The sequence below is a fragment of the Pleurodeles waltl genome, chromosome 11 (genome assembly GCF_031143425.1).
Source record: "Pleurodeles waltl isolate 20211129_DDA chromosome 11, aPleWal1.hap1.20221129, whole genome shotgun sequence".
NCBI classification, from domain to species: domain Eukaryota; kingdom Metazoa; phylum Chordata; class Amphibia; order Caudata; family Salamandridae; genus Pleurodeles; species Pleurodeles waltl.
Genome location: NC_090450.1, coordinates 737,287,088 through 737,306,560, shown reverse-complemented (window position 1 = coordinate 737,306,560; position 19,473 = coordinate 737,287,088). Strand labels below are relative to the sequence as shown.

General features: G+C 43.3%; 1 protein-coding gene across 1 annotated transcript in view; it reads left to right on the top strand.

Moving 5' to 3' along the window:
• The window catches only part of LOC138266077 (transmembrane protein 17B-like), a 253,061-nt gene extending 234,328 nt beyond the window's left edge, over nt 1–18,733 (top strand). Inside the window, exons 3-4 of the mRNA XM_069214437.1 lie at nt 3,248–3,361; nt 15,879–18,733. Of these exons, the coding sequence (XP_069070538.1) occupies nt 3,248–3,361; nt 15,879–16,187 (423 nt within the window). The 3' untranslated portion in view covers nt 16,188–18,733. The remainder of the gene's footprint in view (nt 1–3,247; nt 3,362–15,878) is intronic.
• Nucleotides 18,734–19,473: the final 740 nt, after the last annotated feature.

Below are 19,473 nucleotides of genomic sequence, written 5' to 3'. Positions count from 1 at the left end.
CTCAGACACTTTGGCTACAGGTGACATAGAGCAACACTGAGTGTGACCAGGGGAGATGAATACACAAGGGAGACAAATAAAAAGTTAATGCTTGAAAAGCAAGCAGTGGAAGGACACAAATAATGCATCCCTGGGAGGAACACACACAGGAAACTTAAGGAAAGCTACACAAGCTAATGGATAAAACCCAAGCACACGAGAGAGTCAACAAATATTAAGCAATGGATGGGCTCTAACCCACTTTAAGATCTAAGCCCACTGGAAGCCTATAATAGATCTTTTTGCCAACACACAGCTTGCACTATCTGGCAGATAGGACTGAAAAATGGTAACATGCACATTTGAGGAGGAGGTTGAGGGGGAAACCAGTGGCACATACAGGAACTGCAACACCCTAAGCACTCTACTGCTGGTGTTACCTGACACTGGCTCTCCACAGTTTTAAAAAACAGTGTTCTGGAATGCACACCTGAAGAGGAAATGGTGGAGCTGTAGAAGTGATATGTACTGCAGACTACAACATACAGAGGTTACTGATGCCCACCATATACATTGTTATAAAACTCTGATCGATAGAACTGTTTAGGAGGACCTGGTGGCCTGCCTGCTGCTGTTTGGTTTAAATGCAGATGTAGAATAGATTAGATTTACCATGTCACAACTCAAAGAAGACTTGGCCATCCCCCATTCCTTCTGGAATCATACTGGTCACCACATAAGTGAGGACCTTATGGTTCATCTTATTTTCTGCCACGTTTTGAGATCTAACCTCAACCTGACTCCGTATACTCATTTTGTGTCCTGCACCACAGAAGCATACCCTGACTGTAACTTTATCTGGATCCTCTTCTATGGCTCCCAGATCCCACATCTTCCCCTAGGTTATTAGTGACTATACCCAACAGGAAAGCCAGAAACATCTTTACAAAGTCCATAAAATAGAAAGTATGGCTAATATTCCTAATGTTTCATCAGTTAATCTATTATTCCAACAGTCAGTTCATGCAGGTAATGGAGATTTCATATGTTTGACATAAATACAAGAATGATCCTCTAGAGTGTGTATAGCTTAAAGGACAATTATAGCCAATTGATGAATGCCCCTGTCTTTAGTAGAGCTTATTTTGATGTGCTGTAGGCTGATCTGAAACCCATCAACTCTTGTGACGGTGGTCTTTGGTAGAATTATTGTACAGCCTGTAAAACTAAAAGATTACACTGTGGGGTAAATTTGCCAAATTTTGTTGACATTTATTAAGTACTTCTGTGGGCACCTCTGAAATATGATGCACCATGGAAGTTATACTGCGGGTATTTGTTTTTCTTATGTTATTCAGCATGTTCTTGGAAATATTTTGTTAGAAGTGTTAAGGCAAGAGAAGTGTGATATGTTCTCCTTGCTGCGGGCTGTCGGTCTTGGCACACTAGAGAGCTGAGGATTCTGAAATGTTGATGTAAGTAGGCAGTTAATGTCTGACCAGAACATGGAGAAGACACGAAGGATACTTTACATAATGATTATTTTCATAATGTGGGTAACAATGACTTTGTAGAGCATTCCATATTGATTAGAATAAGGTTGGAGACAGAGGTGAGGTAATGAATGAACAAATATGAAGTGTGAAATACCGGCTCTGAGACATATCAGGAATGATGCCAGGAAAGATGAGCCAATGATTGATGGACTATTTACAGTGAACTTCCTACACCCAGACATACTACAAGTGATGCCAAGTGAGAAAATATGCCGTTAATTGATGACACATGGAAGTTAATCAACTGCATATTCAGACATCCTAAAAATCATTCACTGATAAGGGGGAATTAATGATTTGGCTGGGGTATTGAACCATCTCCACTGCTATCTAGAGAAGTTACCAATGAATGATTAAATAATCTTAATGGGCTTAGGTATGATCTCTTCAGGCAGAAAAGAATAAAGGGACAATGACTGCAATCCTCTGAGAAACCTCAGAATTGATCCCTGTGGAAAGTTCAGTTTCAGTTTTTTCACATCTACGGGTACAGAACAGTGGTATAACATTTGACCCTCAGCCCCCGCTGTGCATGGGGCCCCTCAGCACAGTACACTGACTGGATCAGCACTGTGCACAGGTGGCGGGCCCCTGGCCTGTCAGCTCCTGACTGGGTACAGACAGGTGGGGGAACCCTCCAGGTACTTTGCAAGGACCCCCCTCAAGTTTTGTTACACCACTGTTTATAGAAGCTGGCTCTGTGCTGATAATTCTTAGTCTCCATGTCTCCAGCCACCTACACCACCCTGTGCCTATGTGTGCAGTTTATTCGTGGTACAGAGGTAGAGTTTAACTAGGGCTCCTGAGGGTAAACTCTGGGAGTTTAGTGAGTTTGGGAAGAGACAGCTGTTCTGTCCCTGGCCTTCTGTTTTTTTTTTGTTTAAGAAACAGACCCCAAATTTACAGAGGTGCTTTGGTTCCTATCCTGAAGCTGGACATCCTACCAATATGCAAAAATAGGCAAAAGTCTACAGTGCAAAAGTCACTTGTAATTTACTTAGAACTATGCTGGGTTATATCTCAGAATACAAAAATCACAAATATTAACTTATAAAAATAGACTGCAAAATATCAGCTACCACTATATAAGTGAATATAAAATTACAATTAACTCCATCTCTATGTACCTTGAAGATAAATACATTGTTAAGGTATGTCGATGTGGTGTTAAGAATGCACTTATACGTCCTTACTTTAAACAATATAGTCGATATTCTGGAGTCAATATTTTGTGGGTCAGTGTAACTATGTTTTGGTAGAACACAGTAGCAATTCTTAAACTTCACAAAAACCAAGGGTGCATATCTACTAAGTGACTCATCTACGTCCTGGCCATCAATGTGTGGATGAATGCCAACTGGTTAAAACGAAACCCACAAAACAGAGATGTCAACATCATGAACGCTGGTCTTCTGAATTGCTCTAGTGAAGATGAGCACTTCCCTGAAACCTTTGCCTTTAGTTTCACATTGGGATTCCGTATTGTTCCTCTCTCTGGATACAGAGACATGTTGCCTCTAAGAACGAAAGAGGTGATAAAAGCATTCTATGGAAAACGAGACCTGCTGACTTTCAGAACAAAAAAATGATAAAGGACTCTTGCCTGTGCACTAGGAAATGTTTATAACGGCTTGTTTCAATGCCAGATACAGAAATGTTTACATGGAAGATGTTTTATTTCTCAAAACAATGCCCTTCTTTCCTCTTTCTAGTATGAACTGCTGCCCTACCACTATGAGTTTCTTCTCGTTACGGCAGTCGTGATTATCACCGTAGTGGAGGTCCTGCGACTGTACCTCGGGTACATTGGAAACCTACAAGAAAAGGTGGGTTGAAGGTTCAAATTCAAATTTCTCAAAGGTCAAATGTAATGTCATTTCATTGAAGCTCATTAGGATTGAGACGGGAATAACATTTCTAATTTTTAAAAGCTGTCAATATTAAGTGTAACTCAAATGATATGTCAGTGAAATAAGATATGGCTCTATTAAACTCCTCAAACTCCATTTGTTACTTGCTGTACTCGCCAACCTCGGATTCAACCAACTCGTCACCTCGCCCACTCAGACGGCAGGCCACACTCTCGACCCCACCTTTGCTGCAAACAGCCACGTTTCCTTCAGTCACACCACTGAGCTCAGTTGGACAGACCACCACTGCATCCACTTCTCCTATCAGAAACCAGCTACCCACCACCACTGCACACCACCACCCTGACGCAACTGGAGCAAAATCTCAAGAGAAGAACTGATCTCCACCCTCGCCCAGACCACACCACCTACAACCACGCACCCCGACAAAAACACTACCAACCTGCACCGCTGGCTAGCAGACTGCGCCAAGACCCTCGCACCTCTCAATAAACCGTCAAACTCCCTGCACAGCACCAAACCCATCTGGTTCACACCCGACCTACAAATCTCCAAAAGAGAATGCCGAAAAGGAGAGAAGGCCCTGCGCTTGGATCCCAGCAAACACAACCACATCGCACTCAAGGAGTCCATCCGCAAGCATCACCAGCTAATCCGTACCGCCAAAAGGACCCACTTCAAAAACCGCATAGATAACAGCGCCCACAACAGTAAAGAACTCTTCAGCATCATCAGAGACCTCTCCAACCCCAACAAGAGTTCTGCAACTCCCTCGCCACCCATTTCCGCAGCAAGATAGAAGAAATCCACAACAGCTTCAAACCCAATCTGACCACTGACACCCTCAAGCCGGACGCCCTGACACAGGACCCCCCCGACAACACTAACCTCCTTCACACCTGACCCTCACCAACAAAGATGACATCGCACACATCATGCCTCCATCCACTCCGGATCCCCAGCGGACCCCTGCCCCCACCACATTTTCAACAAGGCAAGCAGCAGCATCGCTCCCCACCGCTGCAAAACTATCAACAGCTCCTTCGAATCAGCCACCTTCCCAGAAATCTGGAAACACGCAGAAGTCAACGCACTACTGAAGAAGCCCAAGGCAGACCCGGAGGACCCACAGAACTATCGACCAATCTCCCGCCTCCCTTTCCCGGAAAAGTTCATCGAAAAAGTCGTCAACACCCAACTCTCCCATTTCCTAGAAGACAGCCATGCCCTCGACACCTCCCAATCAGGATTCAGAAAAAACCACAGCACAGAGACCGCACTCATCGCCACCACGGACGACATAAGGATCATGCTTGATAAAGGCGAAACCGCAGCACTCATCCTACTGGACCTCTCCGCTGCTTTTGATACGGTATGCCATCACACCCTACATACACGTCTCTACAACACCGGAATCCGCGACAAAGCCCTCAACTGGATCTCATCATTTCTTACCAACAGAACCCAGAGAGTCCACCTTCCACCATTCCAGTCAGAAGCCTCCAGAATCATCTGTGATGTCCTCCAAGGTTCCTCACTCAGCCCCACGCTCTTCAATATTTACATGGCTCGCTTCACCAACATCGCTCGAACACACCACATCAACATAATATCATACGCAGATGACACCCAGCTGATCCGCTCCCTCACGAACGACTCTACTACTGCTAAAAACAACCTCCACAACGGACTTCTCACCATTTCGAGCTGGATGGAATCAAGCCGCCTCAAACTCAACACCAACAAAACGGAGGTCCTCATTTTCATCCCCAACCCTTCAGCTTGGAATGACTCCTGGTGGCCCAAGACTCTAGGCACCGCACCCTCGCCCACCACCCACGCTCGCAACCTAGGCTTCATCTTGGACCCCACTCTCAGCATGACTCAGCAAGTCGCCGCTATCTCCTCTTCCTGCTACAACACCCTCTGCATGCTCCGTAAGATTTTCAAGTGGATCCCCGTCGAGACCAGAAAGACCGTCACCCACGCCCTGGTCACCAGTAGACTGGACTACGGCAACGCCCTCTGTGCTGGAACAACAGACAAGCTGCAATCAAAGCTACAACGAATCCAGAACACAGCTGCATACCTCATCCTTGACGTACCCTGCCGCAATCACATCTCCCCCCACCTCAAAGAACTGCACTGGCTACCCAGACCAAAAAGGATCACCTTCAAGCTCCTGACCCATGCTCACAAAGCCCTCTAAAACACAGGACCCGCCTACCTGAACAACAGACTCACCTTCCACACCCCCGCACGCCACCTCCCCTCCGCCAGCCTCGCCCTTGCCACTGGCCCCCGTGTCCGACGCTCCACTGCCGGAGGAATCTCCTTCTCACACCTCGCCGCCAAGACTTGGAAATCACTACTGCTCCAGCTACGCCAGACCCAGGACCTCTTGACGTTCAGGAAACGCCTCAAAACATGGCTTTTCGACCAGTAGCTCCCACCCCCTCCCAGCGCCTTGAGACTCTAACGGGTGAGTAGCGCGCTTTATAAATATGCTGATTGATTGATTGACTGTATGCAGAGGCAGAACTCTCAACTTTTCCAGGTTCATGTTTGTGTAGCTTATCTAGTCCAAGTCCCAGATTTAAGAGGGCCTAGTGCCATTCTAACGACACATTAGCGTCATTGATTTACACTGCTGTAGCGTTAGATAGCCAAAAACGCCGCACCATATTTACCAAGTGGCCCAAGGAATGCATTGCCCCACTTTGTAACCCTTTACGCTACATTATTCCTGCACTGGGCATAATGTGTGCAAAGGGGGCATTCCTCCATTAGAGAGGCCGATAAAATGGAGCAAAGAAATCTAAGAGATTTCTTTGCGGCATTGTTTCAGCACTTTTAACGCCTGCTCCGAGGAGGTGTTAAAAGGAGGCTCCCATTGGTTACAATGGGCCTCTGGGTGCTTTGCAGGATTAGAGTAAAAAAAATTAATGCTAATCCTGCAAAGCGCTGAACTAGCATAAAAAATTCTGATGCTAGTTTCCTAACTACCGGCATGCTGCGCCGTATATTAAATACAGCACACACATGGGGGAATTAGAGGGGGCACTAAGGGACGCAAGAAAAGTGCAGCACATTTCATAGATATGCTCCCGAGTGTTTTCTTTGAATTCTGTGATTTGTACAACAAAGTTTTATAAAAGCCTAAACAGATGCCACACATAATGAAAAAACTAGTCTGGGTAACTTGAGAGGTTTGCACACTTATCCCGCATCAGACCCTAACCCTCCTGCACAGAACCTGTACAGCAGGGTTTAGTAATGGTGGATCAGTAACTCAGTGTGGCCGGCAGAAGACTGTTACTGGATTATCTGGCGAGCTGAAACCAATCATTTATAAGCAGGTCCACTGGAATTATGCAGAAAAAAACAAAACATGGAGCACTATACAGCACATTCATTCTCTGGCTGTATTTGTTTTTCAGTATTTTGTTATTTTAAAACACACTAATACAAAGTTGATCACTTTTAAAACTTCTAAAGAAAAAAAGGATACACATTCACAAAATCCAAGGAAAAATGTTATTCAACAACAAATAATGATATTGTTTTGTATGGAAGCACAAAAAAACAAATTTTATTAGCACTGTCCATTCCAACTACTTGAGTAAAATAGTTGATGTAAAACATGCACACTTGATATGATAAAAGATTAACCACTTTATTCTGAATAACCTAGCTATGTTTTAGAATTAGTCTTCAGGTAAAATGCTTTAGTCTGTTGCAAAACTATGGACCTCTAGATTCACCTATTTGGACTAAGAAACAACTCTTCTTGGACGCGGCTCGTGAAACTTTGTCACCCCTCCCCCCCTTTGCTGCCGGGTGTACTTTTGCGTTCTTGGTAAATTTATTTTCTCTTCAGTTAAATAACAGAGTATGGGCAAAATAAAACTGCAAGGTTCTGGATCTCTGAAGACGATGGCAGTGGCCGTCCCTACCTCAACTAATACACCTCCTATTACTAACTATTTGACAACGGTAATGGGTGCTTTGGACACTGATATCGGGTGGATGGAGGAAAGGATTAATGCTGCAAGGAGATCGTCCCTGATCCAGCCTACTCCACATGCTCCTTTGGTGCAAAATGTGCTTGTTGAAGGTGTAAAGTCGCTTCTCACTAACTTGGCAACTGCTCATGGAGTATTGGAGAATAATGATGCAAGCGCAATTGACTTGCCCAGGCAAGCCACACATATCTGTGATACTGACTTGGGGGTCAGTAATCTAGAAGTACTGCAGGGGGGTGATGTTATTGAGTCAGGCAGTCTTCCAACAGTGGCTGTCATAGATCTCAGTCCATGCCCGGATTCACCTCCATCAAAAAGGACCAAACGCAATAACCAGCCACCCGTAAATCAAAAGTCTGGCTATCAGGCACAGACCAGGGGTGCTTGTAGTGACTCAATGGCTATGGCCAACCTTTAAGGTGAATCCCTGGCTCATTTGGGATCCCTTGTTAGGGCGTGTCATGATGAACTGTTTAATAAAGTCACTAGTTGTAGCCCTTAAAAAGGATCTTTTTGCTAAGTGAGATCTACCGTCTGTTGTTTAATCGCCAGGAGGGGCCTTGCGATGATTTGGTTTCTGGTCCTATAATTTCTTTGGGAAATTTCCACTCTAAAACTACGGACAGACAAATGAAGCTAAAGGGGAGGGTTGGGCCTCGCATCCAAACCTTCCCCCCAACTCCACTCCGTATTTCATAATTTTGGACCAAGTACCTACCCTCTCTAGAGGGGCAGTGGAACCTGAAGAGTCATTAAAACGAAAGTTATACATTGGTTTGGCTCTAATGGATTGCGGTTTAGAGACCTTTCATTTGAAATTTTCAGAGTTAGGCGAGTGGCGGCCATTGGTCATAAATCTGTAACACTGGGCAGGGACTGAGTGGTTGTTAATTTTAGAACACAGGGGTTGGTGAAGCAGTTTTTACATTCATTAAGTCACCTATTGCACACATATGGCCATATGAGAGCCATAGCACTGGGCTTCTTGTACACGCAAAAAAGGGTGCACAGAGAGGTCACACTGTCAACCAGAGGGTTCTCGACCATCAGGTAACTCAGATGCCTGTTTCCCAGTTTTTTTCATATGAACCGCTTTTCTGCGCAAGCTGCCCTAGAGGAGATTGAGTGATGCCTACCACCTCAAGCATCCCCAGCTCTGGCTGCATCAGGTATACCTTCTGCCATTGGCTCCATCCCGCTGGTGGATGCTTCACACTGTTTGCCCCAAAATGTGCTAATATCATCATGTCCCAAGAAACATGTTGTTTTATCGTGTGGTGAACAAAACCCTAGTCTTAAGGTGCTGTCCTGGAAAAATAGCGGGGATTCGATCAAAGCTGGGAAATGAGGATAGGATCCGTTTTGTTATAGGCCATAATTTTATCTGTTTCCAAGATACTTTGTACCTTGTAGATTTGTATATTAATGGGTACCGTTCTTTCTGTAATCCTGCAATACCGTACTATCTGGGAAGCCAAAGGGTAGCATGGCAGTTTTCATCTCTCATAAATGTAGAAAGGCGAATGTTAAACCTGTGTGCTTCGCTTCCTGGTTCAAATTGTTATGGATTAGGGCGGTGGCTCTTGCAGACTTACAGATGGTAAATGTTTATAATAATGTGTTTGACCACAGCAATAGCAGTGTTGCAGGCTCACTAAATGAGTCAATTGGGAGGGCACTTTTGGTAAGCAATTCCCTGTGTATATTATATTGTGGGTTGGTGATTTTAATTGTGCAGTTTGTCTTTTTATTAATACAAGGGTATGCAGCCTGGAAAATAAGGCCAGGCAAGACCTAACCTATTTTAAACGCTCTCAGTACGGTAATGCCCTAAATAATATTGTTATTTCTAATGATTTAAACTTTTTGTCTGATTGCGTTAAGAATAACTTTATGGGTTTACCCACTTTTGTGGGAGGAAACAAATCAAGTTCAGTTGATTTGATGTTAATTTCTAGTAACTAGAGTAGTTTGGTTAGGAATTTTAGAGTTGTTTCAACTTGAGCTAGCAACCACAATCCATTCATAGCTAGTTTAAAGATCAGCCCTGAGAGTTGGACACAAGATATCCCTTTAATACTAATCAAGTATAATGCTAACCATTGCCTAAGAATAAAATGGGAACAGATAAAACCAAAAGCTTTTGAAGTTAAAATTGTTCAGGAAAATAGACTGCTAGTAAATAATGTTTGTTACTCAAGCCCTCCCCTAAGGACCCGATTAGGAACTTTGAGTCACTATGTCGAGCTATTTCATCTGAGCTCACGGTCAAACCTCCTAATTCATCAGTTTGGCCCCATCAGTGGTTTGATAGCTCTTGTATTAGAGCCCATAAGCATCTAAAGGAGGCTTTGCAAATGACCCCAAGAGATGGGACCATGGTAATTGCCGCAGGAAAAACACATATCTTACATATCTTACGCAAATCTTTTGCATGGTAGCAAAAAGGGAAGAACTTGGGGCCAGATGTAGGTAGGTTTTTTTTTGCGACTTGCAATTTGCGAGTGATAGCGACTCGCAAATTGCAACTCGCAAAAGTGCATGCAGAAAGGTGTCTCAGACCCCTTCTGCGACTCGCTATGGGGTCGCAAAGACCCACCTTATGAATATTAATGAGGTGGGTCGGAGTTTGCGACCCCATAGCGAGTCCCTGCACTCACAGGGATTGTGGCCTGCTGGAGACAGCAGACCACCATGTCTGTGACTGCTTTTAAATAAAGCAGTCTTTTTTTTTCTATTTGCAGCCCGTTTTCCTTAAAGGAAAACGAGCTGCAAAAAGAAAAAATTCCGAAACCATTTGGTTTCGTTTTTTTCAGAGTAGGCAGTGGTCCATAGAACCACTGCCTGCTCTGAAAAAATATTTGTTTTGGTATTCACAAAGGGGAAGGGGTTCCATGGGGACCCCTTCCCTTTTGCGAATGTGTTACCATCCACTTCAAGTGGATGGTAACTGCGAGTTGGTTTGCGACCGCATTCGCGGACACAAACCAACTCTGCATGGCGATGCGGTCGCAAATAGGAAGGGAACACCCCTTCCTATTTGCGATTTGCAGCCTCAAATTGCGAGTCGGTACCGACTCGCAATTTGAGGTTGTGCATCGCGTTCAGCCTTTTGCACCTCGCAAACTGCGTTTTTCGCAGTTTGCGAGGCGCAAAAGGCTTGCTACATCTGGCCCTTAGATCTGAAGCCTGGTTCGATCTATTGGCAGCCAGACGCCTTAAGGGTTCAAGGCTGTTTTGGGAGGTTATTAACCGCTCGTTTTTCTCTGAGTTCCCAGAATCTAACATTGTTTGTCTGAGTTCAGGGACAGCATGGGCTGATCATTTTGCTTATATTTTTAACCCCCATGACAAGACAAATGCTGTAGAGGATACAGATATTTTACACCATTAGAGAGGGATCAAGCTAAGCTTCTAAGTTAATCTATCTCTGTTAAGGAGGTCAAGCTTGCTATTTACCAGGGCTTGTCTGGGAAAGCACCAGGCCCCCCCATGGGGTTCCTCTTGATTTACTTAAAAATAACCCTGCCCTTTGGGCACCAATGCTCACCAATATTTTTAGGGCTGCCTGCTATCAGTGGTCCATTCCCTGCTTCTTGGAAAGAGGCCATTGTTATCCCGATTTATAAAAAAAGCGGACAGGAATGATCCAGTATGCTACAGGCCAATTTCCCTGATTGGTGCAACAGCTAAGACTTTGGGCAGGGTGCTTCTAGCCCATTTGGAGTTGTGGGCCAGTGAAATTAACATACTTGCCAGGCCCCAGTATGGTTTTAGACAAGGTCTCAGGACAACTGAAGAGTGTCTTAATTTAGCACTCATGATTAGTAAATACACAAAATCCATGAAAGGCTCATTACATCTGGCCTTCATGGATTTGTCGAATGCTTTTGATACTGTCAATCAAGAAAAGCGCTGGTCCATGATGGGGGATATGGGCATGGAGGAACATTTGGTGCTACTTCTACAGAGGCTGCACGCTAACACCTCGGTGAAAATGCACTGTGGCCCTGGCTGTGATTGTACAGGCCCTATTGTCTCATCTGAAGGAGTCCGCCAGGGGTGTATTTTAGCCCCCTCTTTGTTCTACACAAATGACCTAGAGGCCTTTTTGTTGAAGAAGAACTTAGATTACTCGAGAATTGGTAACTATTTTATTTCATTGCTTCTTTATGCGGATGGTGCTGTTCTCTTAGCGAGAATTCAGCTTAATACCTTCAGCCATACATTCAATAATTTTGAGTGTTTTCGGGGGATTTCCGATTACTTTGGCTAAAATAGGTGGCATTTTGCTGTTGCTACGTTTTCTGCACAATGGCTCCTTTCACAGCAAGGAGGACTGAAAGCGCTTCCGCCAGCGCAACTGTGTCGTGAACAATGATGCAGTATTTTGGCACACCATTCCTGGAACAACTGGAGTGTGACTGGTCTTTGTCATTCTGACCATTTTTGGATTGTGTGGGGCCCATGTTTCGATGCCTCTGGTAACTCTTTGAATGTACACTAGAAGTCTATCTTTCTATGCAGCGTTTACTTTCACTGGACCCTGATCTGTTGGTGTTCTCAATGAGGTCTCATTACCAGACATGCGCGTTGAGGGTGCGTTTGCAATAGGAAGCTGTTCATGAGTTGCCCTTCGTGGATTCTGCGACTCTTAATTCAACGGTGAGCATGACACGGAATGCTGCTGCCTCAGCTGGAGCTCAGGCTTTGGAACACAAGTGCTCTGTGGTTTTCCTTGGGCTTGATCTGGATATTTTATCACCTGGGAAAGTGGAGCGTCTCCTGGCTCCAAGTGTCCCTGATGTAATAGGCGATTTCCAAAATGACACTGAATACTGAATTTGGCCTTTTTTGTGCCACTTGTGGTTTCTCCATTGTCCTTTTTTCCTGCTCTCTTAACTTGTCACTATTGACATATATGTTTATATGCTTTTATTAATAGGGTTTTATTAGGCTTATTTTAACTTGAGCTTTTTAACGACCTTTGACCGGCAAGGGGAGCTGTTGTAAAGCTATGTTAGCCATATTTTAGACACGTTATTTTAACTAACTAGGCCTGCCGCTGTGCACTTTAACCCAGTTATATTTTATTCAGCATCACTTTATTTTTCTATCAATAGCCACATTTGCGGTGCTGTGTTATTTTCTCTATCTCATTGTCCTTTCGCCTAGGAAAGCATTACGTTCTTAGTAGGGCATTTATTTCACTCTGTGCTTTCTCCAAGGCTACAGTCAGATAGGGTTGCCGACAACCGTGGTATGCTGTGTCTCCAACGTTCACAGAAAAACACACACTCATTAGTGGGGGCCATTTCTTAGAATGTCAGCTGTTTTATTATAAAAACACCCCTTTGTCCCAAACGCGTTAGAGGGAGATTCCAGCCAGATGACCATGACTGTATGCTGTTTGCAGATTGCTTCACTACAGCTACTTGCTTAGACAGCTGAACCCCAAACCCACATGGGGACAGTGTCTCTATAGACTACAGACTTCTTTTTCCAGGTATGAGAGATGATGTTCTCCTAAGAGGAAACCTGAAGGGCGGATTAGGCTTATTACGCTGTGCTCAAACATAGTGTAGGTAGAAGAAATATTGATCACTGTTAGTGACAGTATGGTAGGAATGTTTTTGTGTTTCACTCTTTTAGCCACCTGCTTGCTTTTATTGTGTTTTATCATCCTAGTTATTACAATAACTGCTTTTTTGTCTAAAATGCAGTTACTTCTATAAATCCTTATTGAACTATATTCTGCCTCTGTTGTCTTTGCCTATGTGAGACTTGGGTTGACCACGATTCCCCTGAGGAGTCTTCCTTGTCATGCGCCCGGTTGCCACAATCATCTTGACCAGAGATGAGTCGCTGCTAGTTAGCCGGAGAACCGACAGGCATCATATGCTGTGGAGTCATAGTCAGTACCCACAATCCATGTGATTCTGCCGCCCAAATCCAGTAGCCTCATTAGCATAATGAGCACCTACGCGACACTACCTATGGGGCGGGTGTGTGGGGACATTGTGACTGTTCAAAACTCCAGATTGTTGAAAACCCCTTCCTTAGAATACTGTTATGTTTCCTAAAGGGACCTCAACTTTTTTTGTCACTCAGAGCTGGGCTCTACCTACCTAGAAGACTCCATCTTTGTTGCCCCCTTGTTGTAATGGTTAAAAATATGGTCTCCCCCTGAATTGGAATTTTCTAGGCAGATTATTTCTGATTGTCTGTCCTTGTGTAACAACTCAAACATTCCCTGGGTAAGTTATGTCAGACGTGTCCCGGTTGATCTGGAGCTTTCTGATTATTTTGATAACTCCACCTCCATACCCCCTTTGCAAAGAGCCACATTAAGGTAGCATATTTAGATAAGATGTGGCACCCAATGCTCGACAATTTGTGTCAACTAACTTATCATTAATTCCAGCTGCCCTAAAGATTCAACCTTATTTGTTGTTTGTTCTAAAATCTCAGTACGGGTTTTACTTGACAAGACTACTGCTGGGCACAGTGCATTTTTTAGTAGCCTTTCCTACCCAAGGAGGTTGGGAGAAGATCTTACCCCATGTCCTTGTGATAACATAACAAAGCAATCTACTGTCCATTTTTTACTTTTTTGCCCCCATTATTACTCTCTGAGATCAACCTTTTTGCTTCCTTTATAGAGATTGTACAGGCGTGATACACATCAAGAAGACCTTACTCTGCACTGTTCATTGGATTCGTTGGAACTGTGTCATGTAATCCTTAATTTTATTCGGGGTGCAATTCTGATTAGGAAGCGACATGGGTAGATTGCCTTTATGACGCCATCAATATAAATGTTCTAATGTATGTATAAAGATCCTAGTCATGGCCACAAGTGTATTTTAAAATGTATTTATGTTTATCTTATCTTATTTGATTGTGAGGTGCTAGGGATGTGCTATATATGTCTATGCTCTGTATGCTTATTTGATCTTTGAAATGTTACTTGTTTCTGATTTTAAGGTTTTAGGGTTGTGTTGCAGATGCTTATGTTTGTGTTTTGTATGCTTTTATGATTCTTTGAAATCGAATAAAACTTCTATGACTGACTCTTCAGAACAGTATTATTTATTACATATTTATAAAAAAAGATAGCTAAAATGTTTGGATGGTTCTGTATTTGAATGCCATCTTGACATAGCTGCTGTTTTGAGAACAGAGCCTGTGGTGTGACATTAATTTGAAAGAATAGTGAAGTAAACATTCTTATGGCAAAAAATTAATAAATAGCTCATCCATGTTTCAATGACATCTAAGTGTGTGGGGATTTATTTGCAAGCAGCATACAGACAAAGACACATTATTCTCAGTTTAATACCTGCAAAAAACAATCAACAATTGGAAGATGGCCTGTCAGACTTTGCAAAGTGTCTGGCACTCTACTGCACAATGTGTGCCAAACTATTTTCAGTAACGTTTATTGTATTTAAACTGGAAACAATCTTGGAGGCACACCTAGCGATGAGAAAAGACCAAGGATTGAATGTACCTGTAACATGCTTAAAAGCATTCCTGTATGGCTAGTAGTAGTATACGTGCACAGTCATTAACGTCTAAAGCTTTTGATTGGTCCATCAAAAGGTATTCGGAGGTTCACATGTTCATGGAGATTGTTTCTCCTTAGTCAAGGTATAGTCCTATTAGAGAGTGATATGAAGGACTGAGAGCCAGATGTCCAATGGGTTTATGCATTTGTAAAGCCTGTGCTGATCAAATTGGCAACCTCTGTTGTTTTCAAAGTCCCGATAAGCAATATACTACAATAGTATTGTAAGTGCACATTATGGCTTACCATTTCAACATTGCAATTCCTTGAAAAGGGCGTCAAAGGGCCATCCCCAATCCCTAGAATCTCAGGGAAATGTATCAAACCATTAAAAGGTTAATGATGGCAGCGGTAACGTGCTTTTATTTGCAAAATGGAAGCTGCCCATGGGGATAGCTTCCTCTGTTAAGTATGGCCTAGGTGGGTATCAGAAAGAGGAAACAGACATTCCATGGGCGGCAGCATGCTCTTCCTCTACATTCAGCCATATTTCTTATTGCTATTGCGGCACTTTCAATGTACTGATGAAGGTCTGATGTCCCTTGTAGGCTTCCATGTCTGGAAATCGTGCTGGATGAATATTAATGAAGTAGGATGAGGCAGGATTTCTAAGTTTCCGTTGGAACTGGCCTCTTTGTGCTGTGCTAAATTATTGTATGTGTCAAAGTGCTATAAAGTATCTGGGTTGCAATGTGGATGCTATGATAACACAACATGTACAAATTGACCCTTTCATTCGTAAATCAGACCCCAAATTTGCATTGAGACCTATCTCTTATACCTACAAATGACCATCCAGAGAGACACGAAAATACTTCTGAACCAGACTGCTGTCCACATTCTTTACACGACCTAACATGTTGCTTATGTATTTCAGATACCAGAACTAGCTGGGTTCCTGCTCTTGTCTTTTCTGATACAGCTGCCTATCCTACTCTTCCTCCTGACCGACCAAGAGATCCTACTCTTGCCCCTGGAGATAGCTGTTCACTCCATTTACTTGATGTTCCTCGCTTCAGAGCTGGTTGCTGCGTTCTTCACCCTGAAAGCAATGACCAAACACCTGGCCATGCAGTTCCAGCTGCGTCATTTGGACGACCATGGAGATGTCTCCAGCGTGGAAGCCTTGTGCCGTGGAGACCATCATCTCCTTGGCGAGTGGAGGAGAACTGCCTTTGTTCAATAAGAGGAAAAGCCAATTCCACTAGCTATATTGTAAAAAACATCGATTATGCTTTTGAAGTAGTTCTGGAATGTCGCAACAAATACACCAAACTATATTTTGCAACACTTCATGGACGTTCACGCACTCAGCAAAGGACACTAAGCTTTTTAAATGTTTTATTTACTATGGAAATGTATTCACAGTGTGCAGTGAGGAGCCCTACAATATTATTTGCATCTCAGAGGAGTCATGGGAGTGTTAATGCAGGATTTAAGAAATATTTACACATTTTGCTAAATTGGTGGGCCCTTTAATCCTATTGTGAAATACAAACCTGAGAATTGTGACATAGTTAGAGACGGTTTTCACAAAGGAGGATTTTTTCACTTGATTCAAGAAAACATAAAAACATTTTCTAAAAGCAAAATGCCATAGAATTTCCGAGACAGAGCACCCCAATCTATGGAAATTGGGAGCCGTGAGGCAAAGAAGCTAGAAAGGTAATCTGAGACCCACAAAAAAAGGATGAATACGACCACCACTGCTGATTGAGCAGGTGGTGGTAGAGCGTACATCTTGTAGTGTTGATTCGTAAATGAGTCCATCTCATGGATGCTGATGGTTGAACTCTCCAGGAATCTTGTCACAGGCAGACGCACAGCACACAGTCTATTTGCCTCCTATGATGCCTCGATGATGCAACTGCCCCGAGTTGACCCGCAGTGCAGCTTTATTTATGCTCACGTAGCATGGCAAGGGGACTATGCCGAGGGCTTCTTGATACTTTCCTCAAAGCCCAGCCAAAGCATTTGTATTCCTACAGAGACACCACCATCGTGAGATGCACTTAAAAAACTGGGTGCACTGTACCGGGCAGAGTTCATATTGTATATCAATTTATGAAGGAGAGAAGGTCTTGGGAAGTTGAAGTGTCACCCTCTTATTTAGTTTTCAGTCATTTTCATTCACCACGCTTTTTGCTTCTAGGGCATATTTGATTAAAGAAGAACTAGTGTTCCTGCAGGGAAGCCACCAGTAACATGAGAGGGGTATAGTGGACGCACCCTCTTGGAATAGTGCCCACATAATCAATATGGGTCTCTGCACGGCCCCAAGAGGATGTAGGAAAAACAAATGCTCCTTTAAATAACATGCCCCATCCATGATGGCCTCTATAAAAAAGAAAGCAGCCTGTCATCTCCTATGGTGGTCATCTTGGATCAGAGTTACTTCAACATATTGGTGACAAAGGATACCTATTGACCCAACACTAAAGACAAAGGGGTGCATCCTTAATAACGCCTGTTACCCTACAGATGTTTAGTTTCTGTCACATTATGTACAGAGAACACAATTACTTTTTATAGTAGCTTAACCCCTTTGCTGCCAGGCCTTTCCCCCTCCTGCGCTGAACCTTTTTTGGGGTATTTTGGGCAGTTTGCGCTTAGGCCGTCATAACGCTTTGTCCACATAAGCTATCCAAGCCAAATTTGTGTACTTTTTTCCAACATCCTAGGGATTCTAGGGGTACCCAGAGTTTGTGGGTTCCCCGGGAGGAGACCAAGAAATTAACCAAAATACAGCAAAAATGTCATTAAAAAAAAAAATGGGAACAAAGGGCTGCAGAAGAAGGCGTGTGTTTTTTTTCTAGAAAACAGCATCAACAAAGGGTTTGTGGTGCAAAAATCACCATCTTCCCAGCTTTTAGGAACAGGCAGAATTGAATCAGAAAGCTACATTTTTCAACACAATTTTGCCATTTTACTCGGACATACCCCATCATTACTTTTTTTTTGTGCGTTCAGCCTCCTTCCAGTTAGTGACAGAAATGGGTGTGAAACCAATGTTGGATCCCGGAAGGCAAACATTTTTTAAAAAAGAAACAAAATTCTGAATTCAGCAAGGGGTCATTTGTGTAGATCCTACAAGCGTTTCCTACAGAAAATAACAGCTCAAATAAAAATAAAATTGAAATTGAGGTGAAAAAAACAGCCATTTTTATCCACGTTTTACCCTGAAACTTTTTCCTGCCATGTCAGATTTTTTTGTAAAGCATTTTACCGTTACGTCTGCCGGACTATTCTGGTTGCAGGGATATATAGGGCTTGTAGGTTCATCAAGAACCCTAGGTACCCAGAGCCAATAAATGAGCTGCACCTTGCAATCGTTTTTCATTCTATACCGGGTATACAACAATTAATTTGCTGAAATATAAAGATTGAAAAATAGGTATCAAGAAAACCTTTGTATTTCCAAAATGGGCACAAGAAAAGGTAATGAGAAGCAGTGGTTATGTGCACATCTCTGAATGACGGAGTGCCCATACTAGCATGTGAATTACAGGACATTTCTCAAATAGACGTCTTTTTTACACCCAGTCTTACATTTGGAAGGAAAAAATGTAGAGAAAGTCAAAGGGCAATAACACTTGTTTTGCTACTCTGTGTTCCCCCAAGTCACCCGATAACAATGGTACCTCACTTGCATGGGTAGGCCTAATGCTCCCGACAGGAAACGCAACATGGACACATCACATTTTTACATTGAAATCTGACGTGTTTCTTGCAAAGTGCCTAGCTTTTAGATTTTGGCCTCAAGCGCAGCCGGCACCCACGGAAACCTACCAAACCTGCAAATTTTTAAAAACTAGAAACCTAGGGGAATCCAAGATGGTGGACTTGTGGGGCTCTCACCAGGTTCTGTTACCCAGAATCCTTTGTAAACCTCAAAATTTGGCCAAAAAAACACATTTTCCTCACATTTCATTGCTAGAAAGTTCGGGAATCTTAGAGGAACCACAAATTTCCTTGCACCCAATACTCCCCCAAGTCTCCCAATAAAAATGGTACCTCACTTGTGTGGGTAGGCCTAGCGCCCGCAACAGGAAATGCCCAAAAACACAATGTGGACACATCACATTTTCCCAAACAAAACAGAGCTGTTTTTTTGCAAAGTGCCTAGCTGTGGATTTTGGCCTCTAGCTCAGCCGGCACCTAGAGAAACCTACCAAACCTGCACATTTTTTAAAACTAGACACCTAGGGGAATCCAAGATGGGATGACTTGTGGGGCTCTGGCCAGGTTCTGTTACAGAGAATCCTTTGCAAACCTCAAACTTTGGCCAAAAAACACTTTTTCCTCACATTTCGGTGACAGAAAGTTCTGGAATCTGAGAGGAGCAACAAATTTCCTTCCACCCAGCATTCCCCCAAGTATCCCGATAAAAATGGTACCCAACTTGTGTGGATAGGCCTCATGCCCGCTAAAGGAAATGCCCCAAAACACTACCTATTTTTGCAGGGGGGGGT